At 39.2% G+C, this 19,875-nt stretch overlaps 1 protein-coding gene across 1 annotated transcript in view; it reads left to right on the top strand.

Moving 5' to 3' along the window:
* Positions 1-2,107: 2,107 nt before the first annotated feature.
* The window catches only part of STT3B (STT3B, catalytic subunit of the oligosaccharyltransferase complex), a 106,485-nt gene continuing 88,717 nt past the window's right edge, over positions 2,108-19,875 (top strand). Inside the window, exon 1 of the mRNA XM_025375653.1 lies at positions 2,108-2,919. Within this exon, the coding sequence (XP_025231438.1) occupies positions 2,609-2,919 (311 nt within the window). The 5' untranslated portion in view covers positions 2,108-2,608. The remainder of the gene's footprint in view (positions 2,920-19,875) is intronic.

Raw genomic sequence — 19,875 nt, forward strand, 5'->3', positions numbered from 1 at the left:
GTTAGTACCTCCCTTCCTAGGGCTGGCTGGTGAACTCCGTGAGAGTAGGAGGCACGTCTCTCCTGTTCCGAGCTGAATCCCAATGCATCCCAGTTCACTCACAGTGGTTGGCATAAAGGAGTTCAATATATACTTGCTGAATGAATGAGTGAATAAATGAAGGTCAAAAATCAAAGGGTTTTCATGTTTTTTACCCTTACCACTACCCTGTATTTGCACGTTCCTTAACAATTTCCTAAAATGCTTTCAAATAAGCTATCTTTTTTAACATTAACAACTGACTTTAACAGCAGAAAGGGCAACCCATGCAGGCGACATGTCCAATGCTACATGACTAGTAAGCAACCATAGGCTAGAACTTAGCCTTGAAGACTTAGACTAGAACTAAACCTTGTCACTTTTCAGACCAGGCCTATGGCCATTAAACAGCCAAAACAGGAAGCAAAAGAAGATAACGTAGAACTTAATAGGGAATAGATACACAAAGACAATAAAATAGAAATATCCAAACAAATTAAAACACAAATTTTATATCAGGCTGATAAAACTTTGGTTCAGGGAACACAGACAAAAATCCTTGGCTGTCATTTCAGCATCACCGTTTGGGCTACGAGGAAAAGCATGTCGTCTTTCTCTGTGTAACAGAGGCAGTTAATATTTTATCTTAATTCTCCTTAAAATGTAGATGTTCAATAAATGTCGGCTATTAAATTGTTGGTGGGAAAATCTATTTCTGGAAACCTTTTCATTCTTTCCTTAATAAGACTATTTACGGTTTTTTTAAGGAAACAAGACAAAACGTAACCACTTAGCAGGTTAAAAGGGGAGCTGGAGTTGCCTTACTTTCAAAGAGCTACCTCAAAATAGCTAGTTCATTTATCTGACATTTTGAAAAGGCCTCTATTAATACTGAAACACAACTTGTAGTTTAAAGAGAAAAATCTGAATCACCTAAGAAAATAATTCAGGGCCTTTATAGTTTTACACTAATATGCCTGTTAATATCCAGATGTTACTTACCTAATAAAATGTACAATTAGCTGTGAATTGACATGAACAAGTATTTACTGAGCACCGATTACGCCGAAAGCTCCGTACTTTCTATGGGGTTTATATCAGAGCAATCCGAGTCTCCCCACTACCTCACTTAGTTTAGGCTCATTTTGCCCTGAGTTTATCTGGTAACACTTTATTTTAGCGGACGAGGGGGGACGTGGGGAAAGGAATGGAAGGTATACAAATACAAGGTAGACGTGCAGAAATTCGTGCACGAGAATCTTCGTTCTGTTGTTATTTAGTAAAGTGAGAACTGGAAACAGCTTAACGTCCAGGGTAAGTTAGTTTCACTCATTCGACGGAATGTATGCAGCCGTTAATGCATTTCTGCATTTTCCCATATTTCCAGTGAACATACAGTTCTTTTGCAATACGGAGTACAAACGACAAAGGGCGAGAGAAGGTCGCATTTTGCCTGCCGGAGCTAGGGGCGCGCTTGCCGGCTCCAACCAGTTTCCAGTGCCGGAAAACTTGTCTTCGCTCACATTCTCGGATTCCCGCGGCCGCAGAAGCCGGAGGCGGGACGTGGAGTACAGGGAGCAGGGCAGGCCATGTCACTGCCACCGCGGGCTCACTCACAACGCCAGGCTAGGAGCGCCGCGGGCGGCAGAGACCCTCGGCCAGACCCACGCGCCGAGAGCTATGGTAATGCGCCTGCGCGTCCGTCACGTGGTGAGGGCTCCGCGCAAAGCGGGTTAAAAGTCACGACCGCGGAGAGCCCGCGAGCGTCCCGCTGGTCGGTGCTCTCAGCGCCCTTTAAGCCGAGTTTGACCGAGGCCGCTCCACAGTTCCCGCCCCTCAGCCCAGCTCTGCTCCATGAACCTAGCGGAGCCGCCTAGTACCCTTCCTCGCCGACCGCACAGGCGCGCGAAACCGCGTCTTTCAACTGACAATGAAGCCGTAGCCGCGCAGCTCGGCCGCTCCGGGCGAATGGGCGCGAGGCCGGGAGGGGGAGGGGAAGTGGGCGACGGTTGGGTCGAGCGCCGCCCTAGCTCGCGCCCCTATTGGTGGGCGCCGCGGTTCTGGGCCCGCCCCCTAACGGACCTGTCGCTTTGTGACAGGCGGAGGGGCCAGTTCCTGTCGGGCCGGGGGCGGAGTCAGAGGTTGCTTGAGCTCCGCCCGGACTCCAGGGGGCTCCTCCCCTTGCTCCTCTCGGCTGGGCGGGCGGCGGGCGAGGGAGGGAATGTCATTGCTTCTTAGAGCCGTGGTGCCGCCTCCGTCTGCTGCTGCTTCTCTGGCGCCCTCGTCCCGTCGGCTTTCGCCGCCGCCGCAGCTGCACTGGGGATACGGATGGCTAGCGGGGCGCAGGGGCCATCTGGGTTGAGAGAGCGGCGTTCGCGGCCGCTGCTGAGGCGGAGACTCCCCGCCGCCGCTTCCTCCACCCCCAGTCCTCCGGCCTCGCGGCGCTGAGGGCGGGAGCGCGCAGAGCTCTTCCCTCCTCCTTTTTCTTCCTCCTCCTCCTCCTCCTCCTCCGGGTCCCCGCCCAGCACCCCTCGCACCAGGCGGCGGCGGCGGCGGAGGAGGAGAGCTAGACCCGCCGCCGGGGCACAACATGGCGGAGCCCTCGGCCCCGGAGAGCAAGCATAAGTCGTCCCTCAACTCGTCCCCGTGGAGTGGCCTCATGGCCCTGGGGAACAGCCGGCACGGCCACCACGGGCCCGGGGCCCAGTGCGCGCACAAGGCTGGCGGCGCGGCGCCGCCGAAGCCGGCCCCCGCGGGGCTGTCCGGGGGGCTGTCGCAGCCGGCTGGGTGGCAGTCGCTGCTCTCCTTCACCATCCTCTTCCTGGCCTGGCTTGCTGGCTTCAGCTCCCGCCTCTTCGCCGTCATCCGCTTCGAAAGCATCATCCACGAGTTCGACCCGTGGTAAGTGCCCCGCCGCCCCTCCCCCGCCCGCGGCCCGCGGGAAACCGGGACCCGCTCCTCTGCTGACCGCGGCTCTCCTCGACTTGGCCCCGCGCCGCCGCCGAGCCCCGCTCGCGTCCTGGCTGAGGCGGGCGCGGGTCCGGGAGCTCCGGGCGCGCCCCCTGCCCGTGGGCGAAGTTTGCCCTGAGCAGCCTGAGGCAGGGCGTCGGGGTCCGGGAGCGAAACCTTGACCCTCGGCCGGGCTAGTGCGACGACTGCCAGGAGTGTGGGTGCAGCCCCTCGCAGCCGGCTTTAGTCGCTGAGTCCGGACCCGCCACGCCACGAGCCGGCAGGTAGCTCCTCCGCGGACTGTCGGCGGATTCCCCGCCCTCCTCGCCCGCTGCTTTCGCGTTCTTTCATTTTTGCGGGCGCGTTTTTGCTAGTTCAGACGGAATTGGCCAGGGGGCTGCCCTGTTGCCGCCGGAGGTGGGTCCAGATGTGCTGGAACCCCGGCTACTCACCCTTGGCAGTTTTACGCTTTTACTGTTTCTTTTTTTGCTCTCATATGAGAAGGGAAAAGGAGAGTGAGTGGCGTGTTGGAGGGAAGGAAATAATATCCCTGAAAGTGATCTGAAAGCTAGCTAGTCTTATTTATTTATCCTTAGGTATCTTAAAGAATGGCTTTTTTCAGAGCTCTTAAGTGCACTCAGCTCCTTACTGTTCCACTATCGTCTTGGGTTGCTTTTTAGAACAAGATCCTTACTCTCTTAGCTACTGTCACCCTTAGTGTGTTATGCACAACATCTGAAAGCATTACATTAATTCCTTTATTGGTCTGCAGGAAGGCTTGTGGATAAGAGCAAAGAGTACCACAGTGATGGGAGTCCTAGATTATAATATGGAAGTTGCACATAGTGTAAAGGAAATTACCCCACTCTTAACAGCACTAACTAACTTAGACACTACGTTGGTCTGTGAATTATCTAGGTGGGAAGATTGCTTTAACTTTTTTTTCACAACTTGCCCAACTCGAGTTAGGATTTTTCCCCGAGAGTATGCCTTTTAAAGTGGTGTATTTTGTAGACCTGTCAGCCTTGAGTTAATCTTACCTCCTCACGGTTAGACCTAATTAAATTTCAGGATATTTGTTTTATCGTTTGAAATACAGAGAGAGAGAATCTTTTTTGAGAGTTACTAACTATATAGATAATAAATGTTCGGGGGCGGGGGGTGACTTACCTGTATAGTAATATACCAGATTTAAGTTGTGCTGTTAAGGAGAGAAAAATTGATACTGCAACATCTATTGAACACCATAGGGGCCCACTCATGGGCAATTCAATTTAGATCAGTTAATTACTGTGACAATCTTCCATGAAATGTTTTCATTACATTTTAGAAGTTTTGATTTTTTCTAACACTAGTTTAAAAAAAATAACCTTTTTGTTAACGTGCAATCACAGAAGAAAATATGTTACTGTGGACTGTTAATGAGCCTAAGAATACTTGTGAAGGCTTATTGACACAATATTAGGTGGTCTTATTTTGAAACACTTAAGCAAATTAGATAAAAATGAAATTGGAACCAGAAAATGAAAGCTAGTCTTTACTAGACAATATGAAAAGAGAAAGTTCTCTTTTCAGATTAAAATAGCAGAAATGCATGATTGACCAAACATTTCAGGTAACAAAATTGTGAATATTTCCATAGTAACATTTTTAAAAATAGAAGGCTAAGTACTGTTTAATAGTAACTCTGGGGCTGAAATTAAAGATTGCAGAAAAATTCACAACTAATGATGAGAGTTTTGTCATTTTTCTTTAAGATTAGAAATCTGCATCAAGTCAGCCAAAGATCCCCACTAAAATTGAGTAATGCAGTAATGAAAAGGCTTATAGGGTTGCTCAACAGATAAGGTGGTTCATTTTTTAATTTTAATTTTAATTTTTAATTTTTTTTAGTGTAGTCAAGAATTAAAAGTTTTTTTTTTCCAGTTTCAACAATATGTTTGGAGGGCATAACTCTTTTTCATGCACATGAAAATATGTTTGGCTGGGCGCAGTGGCTCACGCCTGTAATCCCAGCACTTCGGGAGGCCGAGGCGAGCAGATCACCTGAGGTCAGGAGTTCGAGACCAGTCTGGCCAACATGGTGAAGCCCCCCTCTCTACTAAAAATACGAAAATTAGCCAGGCGTGGCACAGGTGCCTGTAATCTCAGCTACTTGGGAGGCTGAGGCAGGAGAATCGCTCGAACCCGGGAGATGGAGGTTGCAGTGAGCCGAGATCGCACCACTGCACTCCAGCCTGGGCAAGAAAGAGCGAAATTCCGTCTCAAAAAAGAAAATGTGTTTTGCTTCATTTTTTTAATATGTGAAAACGTATTTCTGACACATTATCATTTAGCTAAGTTTGTACCATTTGAAAGTATATATATCTGTTTTAAAGAGCTACTTAATTTAGGTATTCTGCATATAGTTTTAATATTGACATTTATTTTTAATTAAATGTTTATATTCATAATGTTAGATAATCCTGCTTAGTAGTAAGGAGATTTACAGAATAATGAAATGTCCCTGTGCCTTACCATGAATGGAGATTTGTCAATATGAATCTAACGTCTAATTCAGGTGACTTAATGAGAGAATCAAGTTTCAGACAAAAAAAAAAACGTTGTTTACTTCTTGGTTTTTTTTTTCTGTCTTTTGAAGATCTCAAGTAGTTAGGCATCTCATTCATTCTTACCTAATTCTTACAGTCATTCTTTTTGAAAAGGTTAAAAGGAGGGGGATGTGTAGATTGCCTGCCATTATTACTTTGGGCTTTTAAAGCGTTTTTGGGCTTTTAAATATTTAGTTTTCTTCTATAGCTGCTAATAGTCGCATCTCTTGAACTGGTCTGTAGGTGAACACTCTAGTGTTTCTAGTTTGGGAGTTGCTCAGATCACCATCATATATAGCAATGACACAGACCTTTAATAATATTTAAATGTTACTCTCAGGCTGTGCGTCCACAAACCAATTTATTCTGGCCTGCTCATACCTTCCCTGACCTCTTTTTCCATATCTCTATCAGTGGTTTCATTTCTGAAAGTCGTTTTAAGTGCAGGGTTTACTTTCCCTGTGAGCTATTTCTTTAAATTTTACAGTAGTTCTTAAATTGTGTAAAAGACTCAAGTTAGCTGCTGAAAGTGACTTCTCATCCCAGAGTTACACTTGTTTTTTAAATTTGTCACCCAAGTTATTTTATATATCTTACCAGTTGTCGTGAGGGGTGGTGTGTGATTTATTTATTGAAATACACTGCACTTTAGAATTTAGCAACATTTTTGGTAACAATTTGACTTGACTTTAGTAATTCCTCCCTTATCAGCTGAGTTGAACAGATAGGAGGAAGCAGTTTGGAAATATGTGTTCTGTACTTGCCAAACATTTGATTAATCAACCACTTTAATAGTACTTAACTATACCTTTTTATCTGGAGCAAAATGCGTTTTCTACATATTTTTATTGTAACTGATAATACTTTTGCTTTATATTAGCCAGATACCTTTTCCTTATCCATTATCTTGTTAAATTGTGGTAGCCTTTCCCATAGAAGCAATGAAGTTCCCTATGTGAGAACTCTTTTTTTCCTGCCTTCGCAGGTTATAAAGTGGGTTCTCCCTAGGGAGAATTCTCTGAGCCTTAGGTTTTGGCTGTAGTTAGCAAAAATGCAGCAGATGCCTTTTTGCTGGGCAGAAAGTTGCAATTTAGAGTTGGAACTTAGAGTGCAATTTTTCCAAAGAAACTATGGTATAAATTGGTTAATTAGTATAGATATGTTTTCAAAGGAGTGATAAACCTTTGGAACATAAGCTGTTATAAGTTGGGGACTACTTCCTGTACTTTGAGGTCTCCATGTTTTCCTTCACTTTGCAGATGAAAAAAAGAGGCGGTTGACCTCAGTTCTGAAGAGGACAAATTGGTAGCAAAACCAGTTTTAGAACACAAACGTCCCCAAATCTTAAAAAGTCACTTTGACTGTGGGATCATTAGCATCAGCAGTCCAGCTGCACTTCAGACCAGGTATTACTGTTACTGATTACTGATTTCATTGGCAATTAAATTGTGTGAATTTATGATAAGATTGGTACTACTCCCATTTCGGTTGAGCGTGATGGCTTCTATAGGTAGTTACCATGGATTTCATGAAGTGTAGTCCCTAGGGTAGTTGGGTCTGTCATGAATGCCCTTGGGACTTTTGCTTCCCTTTTTAGGGTTTTCATATCTTAAAGGCTAACTTGGATAGGACTACATGCCCCTTAACTGCCATGAATAGTTTGCATAAAGACAACATTGGTTATAAACATTAGAAACTGAATATAAGGATTTACTTAATAATCTCTGACCCAGTTGTTAATAAATATGGGCTAACTTAACTGTACCTAATCAATTTTTGTACTCTCAATAAGTTTGAGAAAATGTTAACATTTATGTTTATTGTTATATCTTAGTATTCATCTGTGCACACATGCTCTCAGAAATGAAGGATGGAAAGGTTAATATTATTCTCAAGTGACCAAATCATGTTTTTCCCTTCAATTTGTTTACTTTTAAAACTTAATGATCTTAGGGAGTGAAAATACTGCAGTTGGCTTATAAAGACCCCACAATTCAACAGACCTATTGTTAAACTATTACAAACATTTTCAAATACACAAGAAAGTTGAATTTTATAGTGAACACTCATACACGCTCACCAACTAGATTCCACAATTAATATTTTGCTTTAGCATATCTTCCTGTCCATTACTACTTTTAAATCCTGCTTGTAGACAGACATTGTTTACTATGATATGAAGAATACCATCTTTGTTCCCCAATGCCATGATAAAGAGGATTTATTTCTGCATAGTGTTTGTTTTCTATATTATTTGAACATTTGTATATAAATGCTGTTTCAGTATCCTCAGACTGAAATTAGGATCAGATTCCATCATTCCAGGTTTTGGTTAGCAGCTTACCTGAGTGCATTGTAAATCAGTGCATTAGTTCCACATCTGTTAAATTACTTGACTTTGCTGAATCTGGTGTCTCAGAAGAAACTCTGAAGTGGATAGATGGATATTGATGTTGATGTTGGTTTTATTAGGTGTAATTCATGTGAAACTCCTAAATTCCTTGAATTATTAGAAGACTTTTATAGGTCAGCCTGTTGTCTCTGTCATCTTTCATCCAGAGGTCATGGTTTAGCTTTAGTGTGATTGCAAAAGTGGCTTCTGTAAATCCCTGCAATAGGAAAAAAGAAAAACATTTCCAAATGATAATAGGACCCACAGATACACTATATTGGCCAAATTAATGCTGTTGAAAGGGGAAAACATGTAAATGGTTCTCCAACTACTCTGTCTTCAACCATCTCTACTTGATTTTGGTGGATGCTTTTTGTATTTAAACCAGTAATTCTTCTGAGAAGGCTTCTGTTGTCCTCCTCTTACCTACTTCTGACAAGGAGTAATTTCCGGGAATTTAGAAATTGATAGAAAGTGGTAATACTGTAGGATTTTTTGTTTGTTTTTAAAGTGGAATGTATTAGGAGGTGAGGGTTAGTGCTGGGGGAGATAGGATCAGTTGCCCCAGAGGCTCGCATATTTAGGTAAATATACATTAATCTGCATTTGTAGGCTTGCCAGGAAATCTAACCACTATTTAGAATTTTATGTCTTTGGAAAAATGCTTTCATAGTTTCAAATGAAAAACATCTAAACATGTTTTGGAATATAAGATGTACATGAATTAGTGAATGCCTCTTTGTGTTGTTCAAGATTGTGCTATTATATGTAGACAAACGAATCTCTAAAAAATTGTGACAGTTGGCACTGATTGACCACTCTCAACTGTGTCTATTCTTTACTTTCTGTGGAACTTAATGTTGCAGGATAACTTTAATGTTTGTTCTAAATGAGTAGATGCTTAGTTTTTACAGTGTTTTACAATCCAATGACATCTTAGAATTGAGGAGATGAGGTAATGTCTTTTATTTCCGTAGACAAAAGATAATTCAATTCAGTATTTCCCACAAGAATTGAAGGATACAGGTCTGCCTGACTCCAAAGTCTGTTCTTACTACACCCTCTGCTTCCAGGGCCAGCTTAACTAAAAGTGTCCTCTGTTTAATTTGTTTTTTATCAGGTGCCCCAAATCAAGTCTTAAAATACTGGTCTATCAAAATACCTCTTCACAATCTGGGCTGTAGCTAACTAAGCTTATTAGTTGGATAGTAGCTGATTACTTTGATTGTTTTGATGGAGCAAAGAGATGAGTTGATGGTTTTAAGACTTTTAACCTTCAATTACTATGGGATTTTCAGAAACTTCGAAGAGAGTAGCTGAATGAATGAGAGGAAAAGATGATCAAATCCAACTGAATATTATTAAGGTTTATTTTGTCTGTAAAAAGTTCATAATAATGAGATTGGAAGTCTTAAACCGTGCCAGTTAAGGGAATTGGGAGATGGAGAGCTGAACTTTCAGAGTAGACTCAGAATTCTATAACCCACAGGATTTTTAAGAGTATATGTTGGTCACCTGTCTATTTTCTAAGAAGCTAAGGACCAGAAGGATAATACTTTTTCAAAGGTGATACATTTATAGCTTGGCTAGATTCTTTTCCATTTTCTTTGCGCCTATGTTTGCTGTAGAAGGGAATATTTTGAAAAGTTGTTTGAAATTGTTACTTCAGAAGATGAGGGGAAGTTACTTTCTACCACTCAGTTTAAATTTACAATATTGTAAATGTTGACAATTCAGGCTTAGATATGGAAACAAATAGTGCTTTTGTGTGAAGCTTTACTTATTTGGAATTGATTATTTAAAAAAAAATGTGTGTACTGGTTGTCTGTAATCTCCATAAATTAGCAGTGTAAGTTTTAAAACTTTCTTATTTTTTACCTTGTTTGCTCATTCCTATTAAAAGGGAAATGTTACTGCATAAAGACATATTTAAAGGAGTTTTGTTGATATTAGTAAAGTGTGTTAAAGTATTAATGGTTAGTTGATAACCAAGTTAATAATATTTTCTTTTGGAGTGTTTTTTTTTCCCATGCCTTACAGGTTTATTAGCTACTCTCAAGTAATTAAAGACTTTTCTCCCCAGTATGGTATTCTTTAGTGATATCTAGCAGCCCCTCCAACCTATAAAATCCTTCAAATGAATTGTGTTGAATTTTAAATATTGGTGCTTTGTTTCACTTTCTGCCCCCCACCCCCACAATAGATAGATAATGTTGTAACATATAAGGTATACATATATATGCAAATACTAGTTTCGAAGGTAAAATTTTATGTTTTTGCCCACACTGTTAAAAAAAATTAAAATGAGTGTAGTGTGATTTTTCAAAATTCTAGTATATCCACAGCTTAAATTATTGTTAGTTGCTGACCAAATTTGTCTTAAGGAGAACACAGGCCATAAGGAGTTGGAGAAAAGGATCATAACTGGAAACTCACTCGTGACCACCATGCACACCACATGTTTATTATTTGATGCCTGTTCTTAAAATACCAGTAACACCTGTAGAGTATACCTTGTTTAAGAAGGTTTATTATTATTATTTTATTTATTTATTTATTTATTTATTTTGACGGAGTCTCGCTCTGTCGCCCAGGCTGGAGTGCAGTGGTGCGATCTCGGCTCACTGCAAGCTCCGCCTCCTGGGTTCACGCCATTCTCATGCCTCAGCCTCCCGAGTAGCTGGGACTACAGGCACCCGCCACCGTACCCAGCTAGTTTTTGTGTTTTTAGTAGAGACAGGTTTTCATCTTGTTAGCCAGGATGGTCTCAATCTCCTGACATCGTGATCCGTCTGCCTCGGCCTCCCAAAGTGCTGAGATTACAGGCATGAGCCACCATGCCCAGCCTGGAAGGTTTGTTATTAAAGTAAATTATTATACATCTTATTTATGTAACCCACATCAGAAATGGAGTGAGTACAGAACTTTTGGAAGGCAGCACTCTTGTACAGTTATATTATTTGAAAATAAATCTTAAATGGTTCTATAAACAAGAGCAAAGAAATGAGTTCTGCAAAGGATTTCATTAGAGGAGAAAAGATAATTCAGTTTCAGTTTTTAAAACAATTTTCTTTTATGATGAAGTATGACACATCCTGAAAAATATAAATCTAATGTAAAGTATAATGAACACCCATGTGACTGTTACCCAGATCAAGATCATTGCCACACCTTAGACAACCTGGTGTGTTTCTCAACCCACTCCACCCCCTGACTTTATAGTGATGACATCCTTCCTTTTTCTCATAGGTGATAAACTCTGTGTGCATTGCTAAACAATACGATTTAGTTTTGCCTATTTTTAAGTTGTGGCTTTTGTGTCTCTTTTTTTCTTTTTTCTTTTTTTTGGCTGAGCATTTTCTTTAAGATTCATCCTTGTTGGTCAAAGGATCGTTGACAGTATGTAAGTAATAACGTTCAGCAATAATTTGACTAACCAGGTATCTTATTCACCTGATGGGGTTGCCTGTTCTTTAATAGCAGGAAGTGCCTCTAGGAAAGAGAAGGGGAAGGTATTCTTCTCTTCACTTGAGATTTAAAAGAATTATCTTAAGTCTGAACCCTTGAGCTGGAGTCATCCTTGACTAGAGTAACTTTGACAACTTTGTTTTAAGGTACTAATTGTCCAGAGATTTAATTTATCTACACAAACCAAGAATTTAAGAAAGTGGGTGGGAGAGAGAGACATCAGTGTCTTTCAGGAGACAAATGATAATCAGATAAATGCAAAATGACTAGTTTTTAAATGATGGCTTTTTGTCAACTATTATTTTAAAGTATTGTATATTAAAATTGGCGTAAAGGAGGGATTGGTTGTTTGATACTTCTTGAAAGCAAGAAAGAGAATACTGGAAGTGGAGGTCTGAGCTGAGGAATTTAGGAAAACCCTAAGCATGGAGTGTTTGCTGTATTGATGTATTTGCAGAGATTGTCAATCCTGGTTGGTTTTTAGGTATTTTGTTGTTTGTTTGTGTAGATTTAGCAATTTTGCATATATTGCATTTCTGTCATAATTATTTATTAAAGAAAAATTTAAATCTAGGACTGTCTTTCTTCAAACTTTGTTTAGTCAGCCAGTATTTCTACAGAATTCAAACTTAATATTTAAACAAGTGTCTTAGGGTAGGTGTACATACTGTGTCCCATCTTCACAAAATCCCATGTGTACCTGCCAGAGAGTAATATAAATGGCTCAAATTAGGTTCTAGTTGGATGATGGTCCAACTGAGTGATTTAACCTATTTTAACGCCTCTAGTGTATTTCTTATATGAATTCCTCAAATGTAGATTTTTTTCTGAGATATATTGACTATTAAGAAAAATTCCAGGCTGGCTGGGTGTGGTGGCTCATGCCTGTAACCCTAGCACTTTGGGAGACTGAGGCGGGTGGATCACGAGGTCAGGAGTTCAAAACCAGCCTGGCCAACATGGTGAAACCCCCCCCCCCAAAAATTAGCCAAGCGCAGTGGCAGTCACCTGTAATCCCAGCTGCTCGAGAGGCTGAGGCAGGAGAATTGTTTGAGCCTGGGCGGCAGAGGTTGCAGTGAGCCGAGATCGCGCCACTGTACTCCAGCCTGGGCGACAGAGTGAAACTCCGTCTCAAAAAAATAAATATATAAATAAATAAATAAAGAGAGAGATAAATTCCAGGCCTACTTCTCTCAGAAATCACAGTTGATCATATGTGTCTTACGTGAGAGGTCTAGGTACAGGTTTTATTAATACAAAACAAACTAAGTTTTACTTAGGAGTTTATTTGTCTACCTAGGCCAGAGCCATTTTGGAGATTTTAACACCTGTGTATGTAAAAACACTCAGGGAGACTTACTGTTCTTTGCCAAAGTTGGTAGGGTACTGGTATGATGATTTAAATTTTGGTGCTCATTTTTCCTCCAATGAATATAATAATAACTTATTACTATTATTGTAGAGAGACAAAAGATTCTTTAGGGCAAGAACATTTTTCTGATCTTTCTAGAATATCCTACACGGTATTAGGAACATAGTGAGTGCACAATGAATATTAAGACAGATCCTTTAATGATAACCACGTTTTATGTTTTGGTCATAATAGTAATACTATAGTAAGTCTCTGTTGTGCAACACTTTGAAATTTTGGATTTGACTGTGATGTCAGTAAGATCACGTGTGCAGTGAACATCATCATCCCACTTTCAATAAATATGTCGTATTAATCTTAATAGAAGGAAGAAAGAGTTGATGAAGAAAGGAGGTAACCGTTTATGGAAGAAGTGGTATATGTGAGCATCATGACAGCCATCAACAATTGGGAGATGAATGGCTGGATGGATAACTTAGGAAGAACTTTGAGGAAGATTTTAGTTTCCTGAGTATTTCTTCCAAGTACAAGTAACTCTTATGAGAGATCTGTCTCAAGTGTTAACTCACTCGTTAGGGAACATTGAATAAGAGAAGACAAACTAGTTAATATCCAAAAACCATATGAGTTATGAAAGTTTTATTCTTTTCAAATGAGAAATGAAAAAAGACAGATGTCAGCAATAGAAGTAAAATTCACAAGCTGCCATTTTAATTGAACTTGAGAAATATATTCTGATGCGAAGGAATAGTAAGAATGGAAATTATCATTGCATACATAGGCATTAGTTAGAATATACTAAATTCATGCACATGATGAATTTGGGTGGGGTTGGATTAATGATCCATTTGGTTTCATGGCTCTTGATTTAACTTTATGATTATAGTGAATTAATATGCAAATTAAGCAACACTTTAGGAAACCATCCCAGCTCTGACTGATCTCATTTAAACTTTCCCATAAGAGGTTAAAGGGATACTAAATGAAAATACTCATTAGGGATGAAATAAGTTGCTTGTCTTCATTAAAGTGTCTTTGCAATGGAAATAGCTTTGTTTTTGTCTAATTACTGGAGAGGATCATTGAATATTGTAGATATTTTGAGTTAAATAAACCAGATATAAAGTCTTTATTTTTCTTTTATTATGAATTGAATCCTGACAAAATGGTCAGTTCTTTAGTTATAGGATCATTCCATGTAATAATAGCAATATTCCTGTGAATCCTAAAACAGTATGCTGTAATGATCTCACTAGATGTTTTTGCTTTTAAAAATGTGTGCTTCCCTTTTAAAAACAAATCTTTGTCCATCATTGTGGCTTTTAAAAAATCTATTACAGTGAGCAGGGTTTGTTGACTACATTGAAACTTAAAGCGTTGCCTATGGTCCACTGGGCGCGGTGGCTCATGCCTGTGATCCCAGCACTTTGGGAGGCCAAGGTAGGTGGATCACGAGGTCAGGAGTTCGAGACTAGCTAGTTCCATACCAGCCTGGCCAACACGGTGAAATCCCATCTCTCTAAAAATACAAAAATTAGCCGGGCTGAGGCAGGAGAATTGCTTAAACCCAGGAGGCAGAGGTTGCAATGAGCCAAGATTGCACCACTGCACTCCAGCGTGGGTGACAGAGCAAGATTCCATCTCGGGGAGGAGGGGGGAACGTTGCATATGCTCTTAATTTTTAAAATATAATAACCTTGTTCCATAGAAGTTTAGTTTCAATCCCAAGATTATTTTTACTCTAGACCATCGCTAAAGAAGGCTTTTATTTTAATATGCTAAGCAGCTTTCTGGCATTTGAAGGAACAGGATAATGAAACTGTGAAGTAGATGAAATGAATCTAATCTTAAAACTGTAAAGGCCAGTCATAAGTCATGAGTTTGAGGAGCAACCAAAATCTTTTTAAATGAAGATTTTTTTTCTAAAGTTGTTAAAATCAGTCACTTCGTTAGAAAGGAAAATCTTTTCACGTGTTTAAATACTTTATTTTGGTTGTTAAAATAATTTACTGCATTTAAATGAAGTGTCAGATATAAACAGCTATTATATGAAAGGTTTTCCTTTTGAAATCATTCTGGACGCTTAAAAAGTGTGTAACATTAAGTGATATAACTGTATAAGAATCACAACATAATGCAAAGTTATAAATAAATTTTTAAATAAATTGAAGTATATTTAACATATAACTTGCATATAAAATGGGCTGTCATATTCTATATATAATTATAAAACTTAATGATAAATACTTGTGAACCTCCTAACCAACTACAGAACCAGAACATTACCAATTTTACGTCTGGCTGTGTTTCTTCTCTAGCCTGTCCCCTTAGTTTCCCCCTTAGGACTCGGCAACATTATGCTGAATTTTGTTTAACATGTCCATTGCCATATTTTAATAAAACTCTCATATGTATATATCTGTAAACCAAGCTTGTCTACCCTGCAGCCCAGGGTGGCTTTGAATGAGGCTCAACACAAATTTGTAAACTTTCTTAAAACATTAGGAGTTTGTGGGGGAGGTTTTTGTGTGTCTGTGTGTTTTTTGTGTGTGTGTGTTTTTTTGTTTTTGTTTTTGTTTTAGCTCATCAGCTATCGTGAGTGTATTTTATGTGTGGCCTAAGACAATTATTCTTCCACTGTGGTCCAGGGAAGCCAAAAGATTGGACGCCCCTGCTGTAAACAATATATTGCTAATTTTTGATTTGTTTGGAGCTTAAAAAATGGTATTAGCTTATTTATCCTTCTCTCTGACTTTCATTTATACATCTGGTAGTTGACAGATGTTTGAATATCCAGTTTTTTTCCATTATGAAACATGCTACTATGAACATTAAAACTGTTTTCTGATGCATATGTGTGGATGTTTGCTGGGGTATATACCTGTGTGTGGGATTTTGTCAAAATATGCTTCAGTTATTTATGAAAATGTACCACTCCAAAACTTAATGACAAAACAGCATTTTATTATTTCACAATTTCATGGGTTGAGTGGGATGTCCTTCAGCTTCATGTGTCAGCTGAGGTGCTGAGATGATTGTAGTCACCTGGAGGCTCAGTAGGCTGTTGAGCTGGGACTAGAATGTTTGGGATGCCTGGACAGCTGAGAGTCATCTGGAGTCTTACTCCATTGGGATCTCAGCTGGGGCTTTTGACTCCTCCATGTGACTGCTTAGTCTGCCTCAGCATTGCAGCGGGGTTCTGAGAAAGAGAACATTTCAAAGAGGGAGGAAACTGCCAGGTCAACTAAGGGTTAAGCTTGAAATAGACACAAGTAACTTCAATGATATTTTGTTGTTCTCAAAATACACACAGATTTAGCTCAATGTTGAGAGGAGACGCATATACAGGTAGGGGCAGAATTGTTTAGGGTCGTCTTTGGAAACACTGCAATGTGTTTATCATTTTTATCTCCTGTAAAATATCTGTTCATGTCTCTCCCAAAGTTTTAAATTGGGTTGTTTAGTCTCACTAATTTAGTAGGAGGTTTTATGTATATGTATTTTGCATCCTAAGTTTGGGTTAAATTTGTTGCAGATATCTTATTCCAGTTTGTGGCTAATTGGTCCTTAAAGCAATCCTATTAGATATTTTATTGCCCCAGTTTTACAGATGAGAAGAGAGAGTACTGCTTAGTATGTTAAAAGGATAGGCCTTGAAGTCAGCCTCCAGTGTGACATTTTTGTTGCAAAGAATAGCATTTGCAAAGGTGTACAATTATGAATCAGCATGATGCTTTGCTCAACCTACCTGTTATACCCCTTCCTGTCTAAATAATTGAGGCTTGGAAGAATTTACAATTACTTTTATTTACTTGTGGTAAATTTTAATGTAACTGTGACTTTTGCTATGAGTAGACTGAGGACATATGATGTTAGATGACTTGCCCAGAGTGACAGAGTAGGCAGTAAGTTCAGCGCCAAGTTCTTTCTAGTTTTACCTGCCCTCCTTATTCCTCAATTTTTTTTCTCTAAATTATTCATTTGGATCAACCAGGTTCTGCCAGCATATTCAAAATCCATCTTAAATGTAGTGTCAAAATATTTTTCAAAATTATAATAGAAGCCAGAGATTTATAATTAATATTCAAATGTTTGCATTATATACTTTAAAAAGAACACTGTAGGTCGGGTGCGGTGACTCACACCTGTGATTTCCACACTTTGGGAGGATCACTTGAGGTCAGGAGTTCGAGACCAGTCTGGCCAACATGGTGAAACCCCGTCTCTACTAGAAATACAAAAAATTAGCTGGGCATGGTGGTGCATGCCTATAATCCCAGCTACTTGGCAGGCTGAGGCACAAGAATTGCATGAACCCGGGGGGCGGAGGTTGTAGTGAGCTGAGATCGCACCACTACACTCCAGCCTGCACGACAGAACAAGACTCAATCTAAGAAGAACACTGTAGGCATGCATCAAGTACAACTCAGTTGCTTTAAACTGAAATGCCACAGAACAATTCTGAATTCCAAAATGCAAAGCTTTGGATAAAACAGCCTGAACAAGTACAAAAAGACGTTAATAAATTTGTAGACACTTCTTCCCAACCTTCAAATTAGGAAGATTTGTTCTGTGTAAAAGTATAGTTTCTGATCCTTACAATTCTATATGTTGAAGGCACCTCAGCATATCTCTGCAGTATAAAAACAGTGCTTCAGGCAGCATGACTTATTTTCATGTCACCTCAGATTTCTTGGATCTAACATTCAAAGACAGAGTGGAAATAATAATACTTAGTGGAAGGATTCTTGGACATGTAGTGAAATACAGAGCATCTTGAGACTTTTGACCAAGTAATGTTTAGTCATTTACCTTCCTGTTTGGCTGGAACAGGAGTGGTGATTCCAGCCATTGCATGATTGAGCCTCATTCATTTTTATTCTTTCCTGCCCCGAATTCTTCCACTTTAAATGTCTTAAAGAGGTAGTTATCCTTGCTTAAGAAGTAAACTAAAGTATAACATATTTGCTATAATAATGCTGATATAATGTTACTGTGATAAAGTTTAGGTGTCAAGTAGTTTGGCAAAAAGATTTCACCAGGTTGAGCATAGTAACACAGGGAAAATGAGCCATTTTAAAACAGTGAAAAAAATGTTTCTGTGAATCAGGGGGTGGTGGGGGGGAGAACAGCCATTTTCTCCCCTGTTTTACGGATGACTCATTTGCAAAACAGGGAACAAAATGAGTCCATTTAAAATTTAATAAAAGTATTTTTAACATTTGTATTCTCAAAATAAATTTTAAAATAGAGTATACCAAACATGCTGATCTCTGAGGCATTTAGTGCTATTATTTATGTTATTATTTTACAGAAATTTAAGTTATTTTAAATATGTTAAGGATACTAAAGCTTCCCTATAGTTCAGTATTGACCATCTCTCCACAGCCTCTCTAAAGGTAGGAGAAAACTGATTTGTTCTCCTTTTATTCTCTTCTTTCTCTGCTCCCTCATTAGTTTGCCGTTATTTTCTGTTTGGAAAGGGAGTGAAGAATCTTCCCCCTTTGAGGGAGATAAGTTTTGGTTTCCCTGTAATATGGAACAAACTTCATACCTGGCAAGCACAAAGAAATTATTATTTTGCCAAAGTATGTTCTGCAAACCACATATTCCAGAAATTACCCTTCTAAACAAAATAATCTTTGATAATTTGAATTTGGGAAAAGACTGCTTACTACATTCTTTGATACTGATTTTTGATACACATTACCATGTTACAGTCTTAACAAGTTCTTCAGTTAACTGTTAATTTTATTTAGTATTTACCATATTTAATTTATTAATCACTGTAAGATTTTAATTCTTTTTTAGTTAGTGTTCCATGCAATTCATGGAAAAGACTGATGTCGATGTTTTATTTGATAGATGAGGAGCATGAGGCCTAAGGCTAGGTGACTTTACCAAAGTCATATAGATAATAAAACTACGACTGACATTCTTCAATGTTTTATATCTTTTTATTTGTTTATTTGAATTACTGCATTAGGAACAAGTATATCCACATTAGGAACATACTTTTTTTTCAAATGGGACAGTTGAGTATCTGCTCATTGATAACATCCCCCCTGATTCTCCTGATTTGTCTTGATGACTAAGTTGAGTATTATACCACTAACCTCTATGGTATTTAGTTAAGTTCTCAGGCCTGTATACATTGCTTATTCTGAGTGATTGTTTTATTTTAGTTTACCCTTTGCTGTTGCTTTCCACCCAGACTGTTCTCAGAAAGTTGGTCATTTTGCTTTTGACTATTACTAGTTGCCCAACCACTTTGGCTCTTCCATCACACCAACTTGTGGGCCATGGGATATTATTACTACAGATAATGCTTGTTAGTTATAAACTTTATATTTATAGTATATGACTATGGGTCTGACATAAACGTGTATTATATATTTGTATATCTAATAATTGTTAGAAATCCTCTATATAGTATAATGCGTAATCATATGTCTAATTTAGATAATAGCTAGTAACAAGAAATGTAAATATAACATGTTTATATATAATATTTACTGGAGATGTGTTTCTATAATATATGAATATTTATGCCTGACCTAAAGATTTGTTATACACATTGTGTGTGCGTTATATAAAGAGAAAGAACACTTGTGCCTATCCCTTCTGCCTACCTTATTTAGATTTCCATCTCTATTGGGCTTAGCTGAGCAAAGTGTCACCGGATAGTTTTAATTGATCAAATACACTATTTTGTATGTGATCTTAGGATTTTTTTTTCAGATTTTTTTGAGTGCCATTAAAATGCTCTAACAGCCTCTTACTTTGTTGTAATTTTTTTTTTGTTGCCAGTTGCTTTTTCTTTTTTCTAATTAGTTTAGTAAATGTCCTTTATAAATCAGCATAGACCCTCGTTTTTCAAATGGGTACTGATAAAAATCGACAGTTGTCACTGCCAATTGAGGCAGAAGAGATGGTACTAAAATAGGAATCCTGTTTTCAGTTAATGTGTGTTCAAAAGTTTTGCTCTGTGTGTTCTTTTTTTGATTTGCACATGCATCTAACTTTAAGTTGGAAGATGCAGAGTAGCTCTGAGGAGTCTTCCAAGACATTTGCAGCCTTTAAAC

Source organism: Theropithecus gelada, chromosome 2 (assembly GCF_003255815.1).
Source record: "Theropithecus gelada isolate Dixy chromosome 2, Tgel_1.0, whole genome shotgun sequence".
NCBI lineage: Eukaryota > Metazoa > Chordata > Mammalia > Primates > Cercopithecidae > Theropithecus > Theropithecus gelada.